The sequence below is a fragment of the Osmerus eperlanus genome, chromosome 21 (assembly GCF_963692335.1).
Source record: "Osmerus eperlanus chromosome 21, fOsmEpe2.1, whole genome shotgun sequence".
In the NCBI taxonomy this organism is placed as follows: Eukaryota; Metazoa; Chordata; class Actinopteri; order Osmeriformes; family Osmeridae; genus Osmerus; species Osmerus eperlanus.
Window position 1 is genome coordinate 1,443,125 of NC_085038.1, and position 18,343 is coordinate 1,461,467.

The 18,343-nt window shown below is 52.6% G+C and overlaps 1 protein-coding gene across 4 annotated transcripts; it reads right to left on the bottom strand.

The window, feature by feature from the left end:
* Positions 1-197: 197 nt before the first annotated feature.
* On the bottom strand, positions 198-17,908 carry shroom2b (shroom family member 2b). 4 transcript variants are annotated; one of them, XM_062446823.1, is made up of 13 exons: positions 17,295-17,908; positions 15,736-15,884; positions 8,867-8,884; positions 8,602-8,727; positions 6,137-8,315; positions 5,894-6,091; positions 5,708-5,787; positions 4,746-4,941; positions 4,225-4,673; positions 3,170-3,739; positions 2,667-2,844; positions 2,067-2,339; positions 198-1,844 (listed from the first exon to the last, which is right to left on the bottom strand). In XM_062446823.1, the coding sequence occupies exons 1-13, from the start codon at positions 17,493-17,495 to the stop codon at positions 1,572-1,574; spliced, it is 4,890 nt and encodes a 1,629-aa protein (XP_062302807.1). In that variant the 5' UTR covers positions 17,496-17,908; the 3' UTR covers positions 198-1,571. The 4 variants fall into 4 exon arrangements, with proteins under 4 accessions (XP_062302807.1, XP_062302809.1, XP_062302808.1 ...); XM_062446825.1 differs by lacking the exons at positions 15,736-15,884; positions 17,295-17,908 and adding exons at positions 9,125-9,226; positions 13,373-13,942; XM_062446824.1 differs by lacking the exon at positions 8,867-8,884.
* Positions 17,909-18,343: the final 435 nt, after the last annotated feature.

An 18,343-nucleotide genomic window follows, 5' to 3' on the forward strand; every position in this document is an offset into this window, starting at 1 on the left:
TAAAGGACTTCTGAAGGATTCCTCCCATAAAAATCCAATAAGGAACACCTGAGGATGCTCATGAACTGATAGTCATCGTCTCTGAGTTACTGTGGTTTCTTCCATGTCTCTCATCCACAGCACACCAGTCAGGTAGTAACAGGGCCGCTGAGTTTAATAGGCAGGTTCCAACGCACAAGAAGAGTCTCTCTCGCTTTTCAAGAAACCTTTTTATTATTTTAAATTGATTTCAAATCGAGTTCAAATGGATGAGAATACACTGCGTGTATGGGTTTACACCGTAATGTAATACAAGTGCACACTTACATACTAGTCTGTGGTGTTCCCGGTGTTAGGTGCCCAGGCACATGTTGGGTTAGGGCTCTGTCCAGGGGACATTCAGGGCTAAAGTGCTGCTAACTCGCAATATGGCTCACAAAGCCATTACATCTGTACAATGACCTTTAAACTCATTTATTTACATTTACATTTAGCAGACGCTCTTATCCAGAGCGACTTACAGTAAGTACAGGGACATTCTCCCCGAGGCAAGTAGGGTGAAGTGCCTTGCCCAAGGACACAACGTCAGTTGGCTTGACCGGGAATCGAACTGGCAACCTTCGGATTACTAGCCCGATTCCCTCACCGCTCAGCCACCTGACTCCCTTCAAATTCCTTTTTCTCATTTATGATAACAGACAGAAAATCAATCCCTTTACACAGACAGAAATAGAAAAAGGAATTTCGTCAGGGCAGAAATAAAGGTGATGTAACACAAATGTTGCTGTGTCATGGTCTAAGGGTGTGTGTTTATAAATATATACAAGTTAGCCAATATGTCACTATGCTTAATCACATGTCAACCACTGATCAAAACCAGGACATCTTGAAATCCAGGAAAACAGGGTATCTTTTCACAAAACCTTGACAAGAAAATAAACACAGCTGTGTTTCTGTTAACCAGGTGTGTTGAGTATGATGGTGCATCACAGGCCCTTTCAAATGTTCTGGAAATATTCAAAAGTCTACAATAAATTACTAAAAACATATCCTGTTATTAAACACATGAATGATATAAAACAGACAGTCGACCTCATCCAAGGCCCTGGACGTCCCAGAGAATCATTCAAACACATACAACATGATACACACACACACACTCTCTCAATTAGTTTCACCAATTTGTGAGATTAAACAGCAACCCCTCCTCTTTTGTGATGCCACAGAGTCAGTCCCCTTAGTGGTCAGACCAGTGAAATACAGCTCCAGGCCGCCCCCTAGTGGACAGTCCAGTGCTGTGCAGGTCCCAGATGCCCCCTAGTGGACAGTCCAGTGCTGTGCAGGTCCAGATGCCCCCTAGTGGACAGTCCAGTGCTGTGCAGGTCCAGATGCCCCCTAGTGGACAGTCCAGTGCTGTGCAGGTCCCAGACGCCCCCTAGTGGACAGTCCAGTGCTGTGCAGGTCCCAGATGCCCCCTAGTGGACAGTCTAGTGCTGTGCAGGTCCCAGACGCCCCCTAGTGGACAGTCCAGTGCTGTGCAGGTCCCAGACGCCCCCTAGTGGACAGTCCAGTGCTGTGCAGGCTCTGAGGGTTCAGAACAGCATCCTCTGCTCCAGAGGCAGGCTGTCAGTCAGACACTTGAGCTGCTCCTCGCCCAGCTTGATCTTATCCTCCAGCTTGCGCTGCTCGATGATGAGGGCCGACTTCATCTTGACGAAGTGCTGGTAGTCGTCCAGGCTCTCCTGAGAGAGGTGGGCGGCCATGATGCAGTAGACCACGCCCTCCCGCCGGTCCAGGTTCTCCTTCAGCTCCTTGGCGTCCTCGTGCTGGCGAATCAGCAGCTTCCTTTTCTCCATCAGCGTGCACTGAACGAGGGAAGGAGGGGAGGGCAGAGGGAGGAGAGGGTTAGAGAGAAAGCCAGAAAAAAAACACCAAAACCTCCATGTTCTCCTCAGCCCCGCTCCTACTAACTCCCTCCCCCTCCCCCCTCTTTGCCTTCCTCTGTCTCTCACCCCATCTCCATCCACCCCCTCTATCTATCTCTCCTCTAACTCTCCCCCTCCCCCCTCTCTCCCTCCCTCTCTCACCTTCTCCTCGGTGGGGGCGTCCTCCTCCAGGCTGTTGAGGGCGTTCTCCACGCGGGCCAACCTTCCCGACAGAGACAGCAGCAGGCTGACCACCTTGTCCAGGTCGCCCACGAACATGCGGAACTTGTCCAGCTCGTTGGGCCTGCAGGCCTGCTGCACGGTGGCCTCCACCTCGCGGCCCAGCGTGTTGTTGTCCAGCACGTCCTCCTGCACGCTCTCCCTCGCCTCACGCAGCACCCGCAGCTTCCTGCTCAGGCTGTCAATCAGCTCCTGCTGCAGGGGGGCGGGGCATAGGTAGTGGTCAGGGGGCGGGGCATAGGTAGTGGTCAGGGGGCGGGGCATAGGTAGTGGTCAGGGGGAATATATTTTTTCAACCTTCAAAACTTTTTTTTCTCAAAACTTTTTTTCAACATTCAAACCTTTTTTTTTTTTACAGTGGAGTATAGTACAGTCCTCACGAAGTACTCATCAATGATGCAATTTTTTCATTCAAAATAAAATAAAATATTCACTGTGGTAAAAATGCAGTGACCCAAGAGAAGGCGAGAGAGAGGTCTACCGTGAGAAAACTACCACTGATGCTAAGCTAACGGCGGCTACCTTCTTGCTGGCCAGGTTTGCCTCCAACTCCTCCTCCTCCTCGTCCGGCTCCTGCAGCTGCTCCTGCATGCCCTTCATCTTGATGAGGAGCTCCGCCTTGGGAGCAGACGTGCTGTAGTAGGAGGAGCTGGGGACCAGAGAGACGGAGGCAGACACACCCAGACCCTCCTCCTCATCCCTGGGGGACGAGAGAGGGAGGGAGAGGGAGGGTGCGAGAGGGGAGGGCGAGGTTGAGAGTTAGAGAAAGAAAGACAGACAGAAAGATGGAGGAGATGGGTCAGTATTGATGCGTCTGAAAGTCAGCAACGCTGCAGTTCAGGTTTTCCCCACCAGAGGGCAACAAAGGAGTAAGCAGAGTTCTAAATGTAGCTGTGTGGATGGTGGGGGGATGGGAACTGAACTACAGATCAAAAGATCCAAGGTCCCCCCCCCACTTACTGCTAAATATAATCATGTAATACATATTATGATGATGGAATCCATGTAATCCATTGTCTGGTCACCTGTTGTCTGCGGTCCTGGGGGAGGCCTGCTTGGGCCCCACCTTCCTGCGCTGGTGAGTCCCCTGCAGGAGCTGCTGTCCCTGGGGGAAGATGCCCTCCATCAGGTCCATGGTGGTCTTCATCCTGCTCTGATCCAGGATGTCAGCCAAGGAGCGATCCCTGCCCATGATGTCCCGGGCCAGCTCCTCTCTCTTCAGGTCCTCCTCGCAGCGCCGGCCCAGGACGGTGATGCACAGAGGGAGGGCAGGCAGAGGCTCCTGGTCCAGGTTCTGGTCCTGGTCTGGGGCCCAAGACAGGGCCTCCTTAGCAGGGGTGGTATCTGGTGTGCTGAGGGGGCGTGTGAAGGCACAGACCAGGGCATGGGAGCTGGGCTGGGGGAGAGGATTTTGGAGGTCCAGGGGGCCTAGGGTGATCCCCAGGGGGCCGACACCTTCTGGGCCCCCCTGATGACCCTGGAGCAGAGACCGGTGGCCCTCTCTCTCCTCGCTGCTGTCAGCGTGGACGACCTTCACCGGAGCCTTCTTCCCAGGACCAGACGACTCCATCACACTCTCTATCCTGCTGGCTGGCCTGGACGCCACAGAAAAGACACACAAAAAACAACAAAACATGAACCATTATACTCTACCCAGTAATTACATCCCTCTTAATTCCCCACTAATTCTGCAAGGCTTTGTCTAGTTTTGGGGGGATCTGTGTGTCAGGCCCGAGGCTTGCCCTAAGTCCTGGTCCGTCCTTCCAGTGGAAAGATCTCGTCATCGATCCAGACTAATTAAAGGGCAGTCATAAAACAGAATAAAATTACAGCCCTCTTTTCCAGGCTCAACAGCCCGGCTAGCCATGACACCACGGTAACGCCTGTTTCACAGCAGAGAAAAATCAGATACATAAAAAAAAAAGTAAGATGTATCCACCAGACAGAGGAAGTTCTCTCTTAATGACACCCTGTAGGGGGAAGTGAATACTGGTAGACTGTGCAGGACAACGGACCCCACAGCTGTATGTGACTGTGTGTGGCAGGGAGGAGCAGGCAGAAACAGAGCTAGGTTGCTTACCTGGTCTGAGGCTCATTCTGCACGGAGAGCGAAGCCTTGTCCGCCCGCCTCGGAGGAGCCCCGCTCGGAGAAGCCTCGCTCGGAGGAGGAGCGGCGTGTGGCGAGGGGGAACGCGCCCTGTCTGACGAGGGAGCTCTCAGCATGTGCGTCGCAGGCTCGGAGGAGAGAGGAGCGAAGGAGGAAGAGGAGGGCGGTGGCTCTGTTGTTCCTCTCTGCCCCTCCTCTTCCTCCGCCTCTGGCCGTCTCCCTGCTTCCAGACCAGAGCCCCTCCCAGGGCAGGGAGCGAGAGCCAGGGCGGAGCCCAGAGAGGAGCGCCTGGCTGGGGCAGGATCCAGCTGGGTGTCTGGGTGGCTGGACCGGAGCCCTGGATGAGCCTGTGCGTCAGGCAGGAATTCCAGGGAGGAGGCTGTGGTTTCCAAGCCCACGTGCAGCCTCTGTGGCGGGGGGAGGCTCTTGGGAGGCAGGCTGGCTGGAGACTCGGACGCAGGGCTGGGGATGTGGTTGTGGGGGCAAGGGGGGAGGCTCTTGGGAGGCTGGCTGGCTGGAGACTCGGACGCAGGGCTGGGGATGTGGTTGTGGGGGCACGGGGGGAGCGTGGGGAGCGTGGGGGCGTTGTCTCCGTGGCTGAGCTGGAGCGCGTGGTCAGGGGGAGGGGACGAGGCAGGGATCTGGGGAGACCGTGCCAGCCTCTCTCTCCCTCCACACTCACTAGGCTCTCTGTCCATGCCGAACAAGCAGAACAACTCTGTTAATGATGTGTTCATTTAGCAGATGCTTTAGTCATACTGGTTGTGGGGATTTTAACTTGGGATCTCTTGATCTGCGTTCAGAAGCTGTACCACTGAGCTAAAACCACAAACCACAAAATCACTCCCATAATCCCAAACCGAAAGAAACTAAACTAAAAGTTATATATATATGTGTATTTGTCTGCATATGTGTGTGTGTGTGTCTGCATCTTATTTTGTGTAGATATGCGTGTGTGTGCATGTGTGTGCGTGTGCTAGCCAGGAGGAGGATCAGGTAACATGTGACCTGTAGTCTAAGCTGGGTGGGGCTGGGTCCTCCTCAGTGCTGATCACCTGAGCCCTGCACCCTCCCTCCCCTCTCCACACATTGTTCCCAAGCCCTTGTTAATGCCAGACTTACTTTCCACTTAAGATAGAGATCTCTCTACATGAGACCTGTCAACATGATAGACCCGTCAGTCTATCATGGCACAGGGGGACTGGAGCGAGTCCATGAAAACACCTGAAACAGGACCCGAGGTCTGCTAAGGGATGGGGAGGGTGAGGGGTGGGGGGGGGGGGGGGAGGGTGGAGGGGGGCTGGGGGTGAGGGGTGTAGCTCAGTGGTAGACCATTTGACTGCAGATCAAGAGGTCCTAGGTTCAAATTCCCCTTGGTATTGATGTGGTTGAGACCGTATCCTGACAATATGTTGTTATTATAATCATCATCATATGACTGATGTGGATGAGATACCTGTGGGGGTAGCAGGGCTGGTCACGTCTGTGTTCCAGGGAAGGCTGGTCTGCAGCTTCTCTCCAGGGAACAGGAGGGTTCTGGAGGGGAACAACACAGTTACTGCTGGGGGAGTGGTTTCAGGAGAGAGGAATGGAGAAATAGATGGATGAGTGGATAGATGGGTGGATGAATGGACAGCCTTACCTGTCCATAAAAGTCCGCAGAAGGTGACGAGCGTGACCTCTCGTGCACACAGACAGATTTCTCCTCGACCTCAGGGTCCAGAATGTTCTCAGCAGAGTGGTACCTCCCCTGGGTCCTAGTGTCCGAGGACTTCCTCTGCATGCCCCAGGTGGCCTGGTACTCGGCAAAGGTTCCCAGCCTCTGCTGTTCCAGCAGGGCCTGCCTGCGGCGGGGGCTGAGGGGGTCTGGGCCCTGGTGGTGGGCCTGCCTGCGGCGGGGGCTGAGGGGGTCTGGGCCCTGGTGGTGGAGCCCGGAGGAAGGCTCCCCAACATGACCTAGCCTCCCGCCCTCCAGGGCCTCCCCTGACAGGGTTCTCCCTCGACCTCTGCCCTCTCCTGGCTCCACCGCGCCGGCGCTACCGGAGCCCTGCTGGCCCGGCTTCGGCGCCGGTCTGGAGAAGGGCGGCTGGGCCGAGGTCGTCTCAAAGAACCTCTGTCGGTCTACGAAGGAGCCGGGGTTCTGGATCCGAGGACCGCCCTCCACCCCGACCTTGTTGATCTGGTCCGGCTCCGAGAAAGAGTGCATCCTCTTGTTCAGGGGGAAACGTTTCCGGCCGCCGATGCGAGTTACGTGGCCGCTGCTGGACCCTTGCTTCCCCGTGGGAGGATCGGCTCCGGGGGGCTCCAGGTCTCTCCTCCTGAAGGAGGTGGCCTGTAGGACCCTGGCCTGGGCCTCCTTCAGGTGGTCCTTGTAGGAGGTGGAGAAGGAACCCTCTGAGGAGGAGGAGGTGGAGGTCTTGTCCTCCGCCTGCTCGGAGCAGCTCAGGGTGGCCGCGCTCCGGCTCTTCTGCAGCTGCGCCCTCTTCAGCTGGATCTCGTTGCGGAGGGTGGTGGCGTAGCGGTCGGTGCGCCTGGCCAGTTTGCCGGTCGGGGGCTCAGCGGGGGCTTCGCCGGCGGGCGGCGGCGGTCTCTCCACCAGGCTCCTGCCCTCCTGGACCAGGCTGTGGAGCAGAGGGGTCTTCTGGGGGCAGAACCTCCGGTCCTCCTGCACCAGCCAGGGGTCCTGCAGGAGCTCTCTGGGCGGGCTCACCTTGGCCTCGCTGGGAGACAACTTCCTCCCCTGCGTCTCCACACCGAGCCCCTTCCTCGGACCCGCCTTCTCCTCCGAGCTGGCCTTGCCATTGGAGGACAGGCCTGAGATCGCGTGCCCATTGGCTGGTCTGAACTGTCCGTTGTGCTCCCTGCCGTCGGCGTGAGGCGGCGGAGGTTGAGGCGGAGAGTACCTGATCTTCCCGGCTATCTGCGTGCTGGAGGAACTCTTGTCGTTGTGACCGAGGCGTTGGTTTGATTCTGAGTTCATCCTCCAGCCCCCTCCCCCTCCTCTTCCTCCCCCTCCTCCGTTTGCCTTGGCCTGCCAGACAGGGGCCTCTTCCTGGTGCCCCGGCTGCTTGGCTGTGATGCAGTAGTACCTGATGTGGCCCCCGAGGTCTGGGTACTGGTCGATGGTGGAGGTGGACAGGGAAGCGGTGGAGGTCCTGGCCTGGCCGGGGCTGTTGGTGAGGAGGTCCTGGAGGCTGCGGTAGTAACTACCCACACTCTGGGGCTTGGCCGGAGGGGCCACCCTGGTGTGCAGGTAGAAGGTGGTCTCGTCGCTGTACTGCCTCTGGTGGTGGGGAGGCTGGGCGAAGGGCGAGGGGCTCTGCCTCACGTCTACGCTGGACTGGGAGAACAGCTTGTTGGGGTTGAGATGGTCGTGTTTGTGGTCTTCCGCTGCTGCGCTGGGGTGGAGGAAGTCCTTCTGGGGGGGGTTGTAACTGCGTCTGGCCTCCGAGGGTTCCTCCTGATGGGGGGCGGGGAGGACCCTGTGGGGGTCTGACAGCCGGTCCATACTCCTGCCCTGGAGCTTGGAGTGGGCATACACACCCGGGCCCTCGGGGTAGGGGAAGACCTTGGTGGCAGCGAAACTGTCGCTGCGTAGAGGAGGGGGTGGGGGTGGCGAGGAGGAGGAGGAGGATGAGGAAGGGGAGGTTTTCCTCCCCTCTGGAATGTGCCACACGGGACCTATGTTGGACCGGCCCGAGCTGGAGAAACGAGCCCCGGGCTGGTCCTCGGCCCTGGGGCTCTCCCAGCCCCCGTTACCCAGGGGCAGCTGCAGGAACCTGGGCCGCTCTCCCGGCCTGGCCGCCTCGTTCTGGAGCCCCTTGTAGAAGATGTTCTCTGTGCTGGAGCTGTTGGCGCTGGGTGGGGGCGGGTCCGGGGGGCTGGAGGTGGCAGAGAAGCAGCTGAAGCTGGAGTCTCTCTTGCCGGGCGTCGGGCTGCTGAGCCTGGGGGGGGAGGGGCGACCCTGGGGGAAGGGGCGCTCCAGTCTCTCCATGCTGCTCACAGAGCTGAACTGGCTGGACAGCTGGCGCAGGTTGGTGGGATCTCCAGACCTGGAGCTGGGCCTGGACACCCACACACACACACACAACAGTTTACTTTACAAGATCAAGGTTCTGATGTACATTATTGCCATAAGTCAAGAAAGGTTCAGTATTTTGGTATCTGGTCGATCGTTTCCACACTAGCAACGAATTGCAAACCAAAACCATCTGAAGGTAACGTTTTAAGTAACTATTCAGGTAACGCCAATATGACATCAAATGATGGAAATCAATACAATTCTACAAATAATTTGAGTTTGGACGTGATGTGGCGGTTTTGCGGACGGTTCTCAGACGAACTGCTCACCTAGCCTCATGTTTCACCTGTCGCGCGGGCGCGGGCTCAGGCTGGCTCAGGGCAGAGGGCTCTGGTTGGTCTTCCGTCAACTTGGCTGAGTGCCAGGAATGAGGCCGTGACACTGGTTCATCACTCCTACACACGGCACACAAGAAAGCGAATGAAACTATACGAAGCTACCGCAAAACTACGTCCATTGTTCCAACACGCAATTAATCAGGGTTTTTCTCCAAACATTTTTAAAAGGTCACTCGACAGTTACGCTGCTACGTACCCCTTGAAGCGATTCTTCCTGAAGCATGTAGAATACAATCTGGATTAGATTTCATTCGGAATTCATTATGACTAAACTAAATGTATACAAGTCTGTGTATCACAGGAGAAGCCTACGACTACCATACCACCACACTGACACTGAGACGGAGTGAGGATCTGGGATTGGGTAATTTAGCGAGGGGATCCGGCGTCGGAAAGCTAGATCCGAAACAGCTAGACTAGCCTACTTCACTGGGCGATTCCTGGCGCACAATACCTCATAGAACTTCGTAAAATCTTCGTGAGAAAGTTCCTGGCCACATTCACGTCACTTTCTGATGGCATTGTCTGCGATACAATATCGACCATTTTCATATTCCTGCAGCAACAGGGTATCCGTTAGTGAACAATCATTCTAGCCCAGAACCAGAAGAAACAGCATTAATGTATCATAGACATTAAATGAGGACAGATTGACCATTCTCAACCACACCTGATCGGCCAACGGTTTATTTATCCACTGGCCAAAGGAAATGACCTGCAACCTCTAGATTTGTAGTCGAATGCTCATAAACCCATCCCTTATCCCTGTCACTATCCCATCATGTTGAGCTTCTTTCTATCACCTGCATGCCACAGAGGATGGTGCTGTGGAGAGCAGAGGGGGGGCTAAGGCCAGGGCCTCTCAAACCCACAGCAACAACTGCACATTCTTCCACCACAGGAATGCAGGGCGGTATTTGGCTTGGCAAAGCCCAAACGCAGCCTGGAGTGGGTCATATCAAAGCTGGCCATCTCCCAGGAAGTCCAGGCTCAATGTTGGAGTCAAGCACAGGCACCAGAGGGGAATGTAAGAAGCACTCTTATACTCAAGCTGGGACGTTTAGGGAGTGTGTCTCCCCTCCCTCCCTCATCCCTCCTTCCCTCATGCCTCCCTCCCTTCTTCATCCCTCACTCCCTCATGCCTCCCTCCCTTCTTCATCCCTCACTCCCCCCTCTCAGCAGTTGTCCTGGTGTTATGCTGCAGCACTAACATTGCTGACAATGGAAATGCAAATGGCCCTTCTAGCCATGAGCCCTTACAGTCAGAGACACCAGCTGGCCTGTCAGAGATACTCTTCAGAGGGGAGGAGGGGCAGGGAAGGTCTCTCTATAGGGGAGGGGGGAGGAGGTAGAGGGAGGATGAGGTTTCTCTGGGGGGGGGAGAAGGAGAGAGGGAAGGTTTCAGAAAAAGGCTCTGGTTTCAGCTAAAATAACATGTAAGAAAACAAACATGAAACTGTAGCAAAGCTGACCCCATTGTAGTGAAACTGTCCCCAGCAGGTGTGGGAAACAACAACACAACACCAGATCTTTTAAACTGCAAATCTTTAAAGCAACTCTTAACTTGTAAAGAAATGAAAACTGTGAATCTAGTCCTTGGCACACAGTTGCAGAGAGGAGAGAAGACAGTGATGGCAAATCTCAAGCATCTGAATATTAAAATGAGAACGAATTTAACGGGGGGGTGAGAGTGTGTTGTCTTCTGAACACTCCTCCGCATTGTCCTGTCTTCTCCCTCCCTGCCTCCCTCCCTGCTTCCATTCCTCTCTCTCTCCCTCCCTCCCTCCCTCCCTCCCTCCCTCCCTCCCTCCCTCCCTCCCTCCCTCCCTCTCTCCTTCCCTCCCTCCCTGTGGGACCAGTCAGGGGATTTCCTCAGGGGATTATGGGAGATTTACAAGGAGGTGGAGTCGTTGTGGTGCCCTTGTGTTAATCTAGTGTTTGGGCCTCTCTGATTGGCTAACAGGAGTTGACCTACTACTAATGCTGAATAAGTAATATTGCTCACCTCAACGTGGGGAGTCAGATCTGTGTCACTGTCTGTCTGGAAGTGAGAAGCCTTTGACGGTACAAGTGAAACCCCTCTTCTCCACGTGTCTCTGATAGACAGATTAAAACAGGTTAACAACCAGAAGTAGAAAAATGCTAGCTCGAAATGTTTTCGCTTGCTAAATGCCAGATGGATCAATTCTTGAGAAAACTATAAGGCTTATGATACTTTCTAGAAGGTCAAACATCTGATACCACTGTCGCCCCCACTATCAACCCCTCTCTCTGCTTCACATGCATATTCTCTCCCTCTCTCTTTCTCTTCTCTGTCCATCTCCCCCCCCCCCTCTCCCTGAGACAGAAGTCTGACCTCCAGGTTGCGCTGATGTTTGTCAGGACTCAGAGTACCTTGACAGGACAGAAGAAGGGCACATTCAGATTGTTTGGGTCTGAACCAGAGACCGGATTACCAGACACTCCCTCCACTCTGCGTTCCAGCACCAGGACTGGCTGCACGCAAGCAAAACACAACCAGTCCTTAGAAACCACGGATCACATGACAATAGCCCAGACACTGCTCCAACACCCTCAATGCTACTGACACATTGTCACCCCCAGTTCAGCAGCGAGTGGTCGGGTGTTTAGGCCGGGCTAGGTGGGTCTGTCAGACAAGCTGGTGATTCAGCAGTCGAGCAGACAGCCAGCGGTGCCCCTGAGCCACACGCTAGCTGTGAATAGGAGGCTGGAGCGGGAAGCACAATAGAAAGTGCCGGCGTCATCACAGCGGGGGCTTATCAAACACTCTGAGAGAGACCCTCGACATCTGACTGGCTCTCTCCACACGGCTCTCTGTTAGCTGGGAACAGACACACAGACAGCCCTCTCTACCCTGGGCACAGCACAGACCCAGCCCTCTATAGACAGGCACAGCCCTCTATAGACAGGCACAGCCCTCTATAGACAGGCACAGCCCTCTATAAACAGACACAGCCCTCTATAAACAGACACAGCCCTCTATAAGGACAGGCACAGCCCTCTATAAACAGACACTGCCCTCTATAAGGACAGGCACAGCCCTCTATAGACAGGCACAGCCGTCTATAGACAGACACAGCCCTCTATAAGGACAGGCACAGCCCTCTAGACAGGCACAGCCCTCTATAGACAGACACAGCCCTCTATAAGGACAGGCACAGCCCTCTATAGACAGGCACAGCCCTCTATAAGGACAGGCACAGCCCTCTATAAACAGACACTGCCCTCTATAAGGACAGGCACAGCCCTCTATAGACAGGCACAGCCCTCTATAGACAGACACAGCCCTCTATAAGGACAGGCACAGCCCTCTAGACAGGCACAGCCCTCTATAAGGACAGGCACAGCCCTCTATAGACAGGCACAGCCCTCTATAGACAGACACAGCCCTCTATAAGGACAGGCACAGCCCTCTATAGACAGACACAGCCCTCTATAAGGACAGGCACAGCCCTCTATAGACAGGCACAGCCCTCTATAGACAGGCACAGCCCTCTATAGACAGACACAGCCCTCTATAAGGACAGGCACAGCCCTCTAGACAGGCACAGCCCTCTATAGACAGACACAGCCCTCTATAAGGACAGGCACAGCCCTCTATAGACAGACACAGCCCTCTATAAGGACAGGCACAGCCCTCTAGACAGGCACAGCCCTCTATAGACAGGCACAGCCCTCTATAGACAGACACAGCCCTCTATAAGGACAGGCACAGCCCTCTAGACAGGCACAGCCCTCTATAGACAGACACAGCCCTCTATAAGGACAGGCACAGCCCTCTATAGACAGACACAGCCCTCTATAAGGACAGGCACAGCCCTCTAGACAGGCACAGCCCTCTATAGACAGACACAGCCCTCTATAGACAGACACAGCCCTCTATAAGGACAGGCACAGCCCTCTATAGACAGGCACAGCCCTCTAGACAGGCACAGCCCTCTATAGACAGACACAGCCCTCTATAGACAGACACAGCCCTCTATAAGGACAGGCACAGCCCTCTATAGACAGGCACAGCCCTCTATAGACAGACACAGCCCTCTATAAGGACAGGCACAGCCCTCTATAGACAGGCACAGCCCTCTAGACAGGCACAGCCCTCTATAGACAGACACAGCCCTCTCTAACCTGTACAGGCAGAGACACAACCTGGAACACATAGGTTCTGAGTGGGCACATAAAGGTACATATGACAGCCCAGTTCTGCTTCGATCCTACAGATTTGTCATGAAGTCAAGTGGTACCATCACAACCCTGGGTGCTAATGTAGCAGGGGATTGCAGCTCTGCTTCTAACTCACATGTTTTGGCCTCTGCTCAAACCTGCTGGATCAATTACAGGACACACACACTCGTGCACACACACACATTCACTTACAGTCACACACACAACAATAAGATTTAAGATTAAAAGTAACACTTTTCTAAAACAAAATTGAGTGGTGCAAAAAGAAAATCTCTACCTATTCAAAATCCAAAAAAAGGCATATGCCTAAAATAAAAACAATAAATCAGATTCCACAATCTAACCCATGTATAATACAAACAGAAATACCTGAACTTTCTCATAAACCACAAACAATTGCATATAATATAATGGGATATAATCCCTAGAAAGTTATTAGGCTCTGTAAAATTCCAACATTAAAAAAAGGAAGGAACATGGAGAGGAGAGGATTTACCTGAAATGTTGTCAATACATTTTTATTCACTCAGTCAAGGAAGACAACTTCGTCTTCAGGACCCAAAACCTCTTCTAGTGCGACCGTCAACAGCAGAACCCAACTGCCATCCCAACGTTCATGACAACAATGCAGGCTGGAGAGACAGCCTAACCCAGAGAGCACTGTGAACTCACCTAGGCAACACAGAACATTCCACTGTGCATTGCAGAGGGAGGAGAGGAGAGGAGGGGAGGAGGGGAGGAGAGGGGAGGAAAGGGGAGGGGACATAAATCTGCAACACATGCAAAAAAGAAGCAACAATTCTTACTTACTAATTCATTTAAGGCCCTGGGAATGCTGTAGTACTTAGCCGGAATAAAGTATAAAAATGTATTTGTTCACTTGGAAGTCTTAACAGAAGGTGAAGTTAGGATTAAAGCTGCCCACCATTTTGTCTTGTTTACTCAGCGCCGGCTCTGAGCTGAGCCGGGGCTGTAATTGGATTCAGGCATTAATGTTCTGCTGCTCCTCAGAAGAGGTCTGGTGTGTCACATACAAACATCCTGAATCTACTACCTCGGTTTGTTATGAGGCCTACACCAGACCAGGCATTACCAGACCAGGCTACACCAGACCAGACCAGGCCAGGCCAGTACAGACCAGGCCAGGACAGACCAGTCTAAAACCAGGACTGACCAGGACAGACCAGTCTCAGACCAGTCTCAAACCAGGACACACCAGACCAGTCAAAAACCAGACCAGACCAGGACAGACCAGACCACTGGAATCCTAACAAAGTAGTCAACATGACCCAGTGCTGGCTAGCTTGCATCTCCCTGACAATGCCCAGCCCACAAGCCCCCATTGTGTGGCAGTGGCCGCTCACACAACAAACAGAGACTGAAGCCCATTTGTCCTGCCCTGCCCATCATGCTGTCCTCCCCCAGCTTCCTCACGTCATCCATGAGTCCATACTGTATGTGAGGCTCAGGCAGATGACATCCTAACCATGGAGGACTGTGACCAGGACTAAAGGTCCTTTATGAAAACAACTCCCAAAAGCTATAGTATGTTGAAACCAGTGTTGCAGGGTTAGAAGAACAGCCTTCAGGAGTGGGACTGTAGCTCTGTCTAACAGGCGGATGCCAGGGTCAGTCTCTGGGAGCTAGGAGTTAGTAAACACCTCTCTGGGATTCAGGGCAGAACTGTAACTCAGACGAGAAGTGGGCCCCAGTTCAGATGCTGCCATGTTGGAATCCCCGCCTCTCTGTCTTCTCTCTCTCCCCTCTCTCCTCTCTCTCTCCCCTCTCTCCTCTCTCTCCTCTCTTCTCTCTCTCCTCTCCCTCCTCTCTCTCTCTCCTCTCCCTCCTCTCTCTCCTCTCTCTCTCTCTCCTCTCTCCGTCCTGCCCCCACAAGCCCCCAGATCCTCCCTTGTCTTGTTTAAGAGTCATTATCTAACCTGGACTAACAGCAGTGATGGGATGAAAACTGGACAATGCTCCTTTTGTCTTTCCTCCACCATCCCTCCCTCCCCCCACCCTTCAGCAAAGGAGCAGAGGGGCCCAGTGTGTGACGGGGGCAGCCCTGGGTGGGTGCCCCCGTCTGAGGCATGGCATGGACCAGCGTATTTCTGTCGTGTGAAATTCAGCATGGGAGCACAAGGCTTGACTCTCACGCCTGGGGCTGCTGCTTAGTCACAAACGCATCAACACCGAGGGCGTCCCCTTCTTGTTCAGCTCCTTCCTGTTTCCTGTTACAAGGGAGTCAGGTGGCTGAGCGGTTAGGGAATTGGGCTAATAATCTGAAGGTTGCCAGTACGATTCCCGGCCGTGCAAAAATGACGTTGTGTCCTTGGGCAAGGCACTTCACCCTACTTGCCTCGGGGAGAATGTCCCTGTACTTACTGTAAGTCACTCTGGATAAGAGCGTCTGCTAAATGACTAAATGTAATGTAAATGTTATGTGGTGGTGATAGTAGCGGGTGCCTAGCAGGTGATGTGTCAGCTGACCACCCCCCCCTCCCCCTCGTACTGGGGGAAAGGTCATCCCGCACCTCGGCCAATCACAGCGCTCCAATCTCACCTCTAGGACTGTAATATCCAGCCCCCTGGTAATCCTAAAACTACACAGCGCTCACAGTCGCTTCCACGAGTAGCTTCAGTTCGTAGAACGTACACAATATGTAGAACGTACAGAACACACAGAACCCACACTGTGCATCATAAGGAACACAAAGAACAAAGTTCTTCCTCACGTTTCTCCTCTTCCTCCTTGCATTTTAGGAGGATGAGAGGATAAAAAAAAAAAAAAAAACAGTTTGAGATTTCGCCAATGGAAGCCAGGAGAAGAGAGGAGGGGAGCGTGTGGGGAGGGTGTCCTACCTTCGCACCACCAGCGCCAGGCTCTTGTAGGAGCTCTTGACCAGGCAGACGGCCTCCTGCCTGGAGCCGCTCAGGGGGATGGTGTTGACGTTGACGATCTCATCTCCCACCTGCAGACTCACTGCTGCAGCTTTGCTGCCCTCCTCCACCTGCAACACAGCACCACCCTCTGACTGATATTCACAGTGATGCACGTCAGTTTGTGATCCAGATGAACTGTGGTTTTGCTACAATCCACTTTAGTCTAACCTTGCAGGAGTCAATAACATTTCATGCATGGCTGCAGCTCTTTGAAAGAAATTAATATAGCCTATTGGAAATATCTACATTTCACATTTATAAGAATTGGATTAGGATTGTCTAATTAATTACTCCAATCATGTTTGCTGTAGTCATATTTAATCCCTATTTTTTGTTATGATTGTCGTGTCTGTGAATAAGATGCCAGCTCATATGTTGGTTCCAGTCAGCCCACAACAATAATGTCGAGGCAATCTGAGATGCCTCGTTAAATATTTAGCCACCAGGCGGGAAACCTGAGAGTGAAGACTTGTTGCACATTCCATCACACGTGCCTCCTTCTCGCACGAGCGGAAGATGTCAGCAGCTCCAGATAAACATTATGTTTCCTCCGTCTGTCAGTAATCTTCTCACAGCCAATCTGCTGCCCACACACCCCAGACATGTCACAGCGCTGACACCGGAAACAGGCCCGGACATCAGGGCACATGATAATAATGAGTGTCTTAAATTTAGCCTCATATAGTCTCTGATCACATAACAAGCTACAAAACACACGCGGATGACCTCCGTAGGGCTAGCCTACATCTCAGATATAGGCCTATATCTAATATGATGTGCTGATATGACGCGATTGACCTGATGTTTTTACACATCGTTTGTTTTATGACTCATCAACAGTTTGGAGTGATAACGCATTATCCTCTATCCTCAGGGAGATGTGGTCTAATCCCATCCTTAATTTAGCCTGGATGTCTCAATGTCTGCATGTCCACCCTGTCTGCGGGCTCAGGGCCTGGGGGAAACTCAGTGCGTTTGGAAGCTTGCACTTATCTCCCCGAACATTCCTTCCTGGTCCCTGGTACAACAGGGGAGGAAGAAAACACACTGCACTTCACCTCAGAAAAAAAAAAAAAAAAAAACGCCAACAGATAGAGGTCAGCGAAGACTGTATCGTACTTGGCAAGGGCCTCCAGTTCTCTTCGGGAACTAGCACATAAGGTCTCCTTGACTGTGAGATCTGACAGGAGAGTGTTAGATACCAAAAACATAAAGAGAATCATGTCTCGTTGGAAACGGCAGCGATCCTTCAAGGACAGCAAATTAGAATGGACTGCAGACAGTCAAAACGGAACCTTAAGCAAATTATGCAGCAAAATAATGAGGTGCTTACTGAAGAAGTGGGTTTTAATAGAATGCCCGAAACACATTTTCTACAACCGCACGCACACACAAAGCCACACGCACACTGATCCATCACAGTCCAAGGAGTAATGCAGTTCATTAGTATTTTAAAACCCCATCAGCATCCTTATTACCTTGGTTATGATAAGAGGCTCGCGGTGTTCCAGACCCCCTCTCAGAGTGAATCCCCATGGCGCCCCGCCGGTGAGATGAACATCGACAAGTTTATAAATGTTGTCATCTTCTCCAGAAGTCTTCTGTCGGCCAACATCTTGAAACCACTTGACCTTTACCGCCGAAAGTCTGAGGTCCGTCCGGTAATCAACGACGTCCATGGTGTTTAAAGAGTAGATGGGGCTCCATACAAAACAAATTATTTCGTCAGTAACCTACTTGGGACGGTTGGAGTGTCCCATGGGCAATCAATTCGAGGAGAGAAAAATTAGCCATTTTGATTGTAATAATCTAATCAGTGACACAGCCCGTGATTCACTCGGTATTTTGAGCGAATTTGTCAAATACCTTACACCACTTTCTGCGTCTCTCTACGGGGTGGTGAGGAGAGGATCACAACCTGGTCCTGACCGACTGACAGCCGTTCAGCTCCAACACCTGAAGCGCCGCGCGCTCCGCGCGCTATTTGGGCTCGTTCTGGAACTCTGCCGCTCCAGACCGAACCGTTCTGGAAGTTTCAATACACAAACGGAATAGCTCGACTCGCGAAGGCTACGTTTGCACTTGTCTTGAAATGTCTCTCGCCTCGTAATTACTCAAGTCTTGAATGCCCATGGTCACTTGTAGCCTATGGACTTCTGCAAGTAAGGCTATACTGCCTCCCAGAGGGCATTGACCGTCAAGACGTGAATGATACACTGAGAACAGAAAGTTCAAACAAATTGTGGTATAATTTTGATCTATTTACTTCAGTTAGATTTTTTGGGGGGATAAACTGCAATTATTATAGGCCTATACGTGAATTGTGTAATTGCCAACGAACTGCCACCCAGTTCTTAGACAACTTTCTTTTTTTTTCAAAGTTCTTTTTTTTTAACGCATAGGCTATTTTACACTTTATGTGGTTAACCAACAACAAAAAGTTTGACACTTAGAAATTAATAATGTCGTTTTTCTTCTTTTTTTGTTTAGGCTACCCTTATAAATAGAATGTATAGGAACGCTTTCA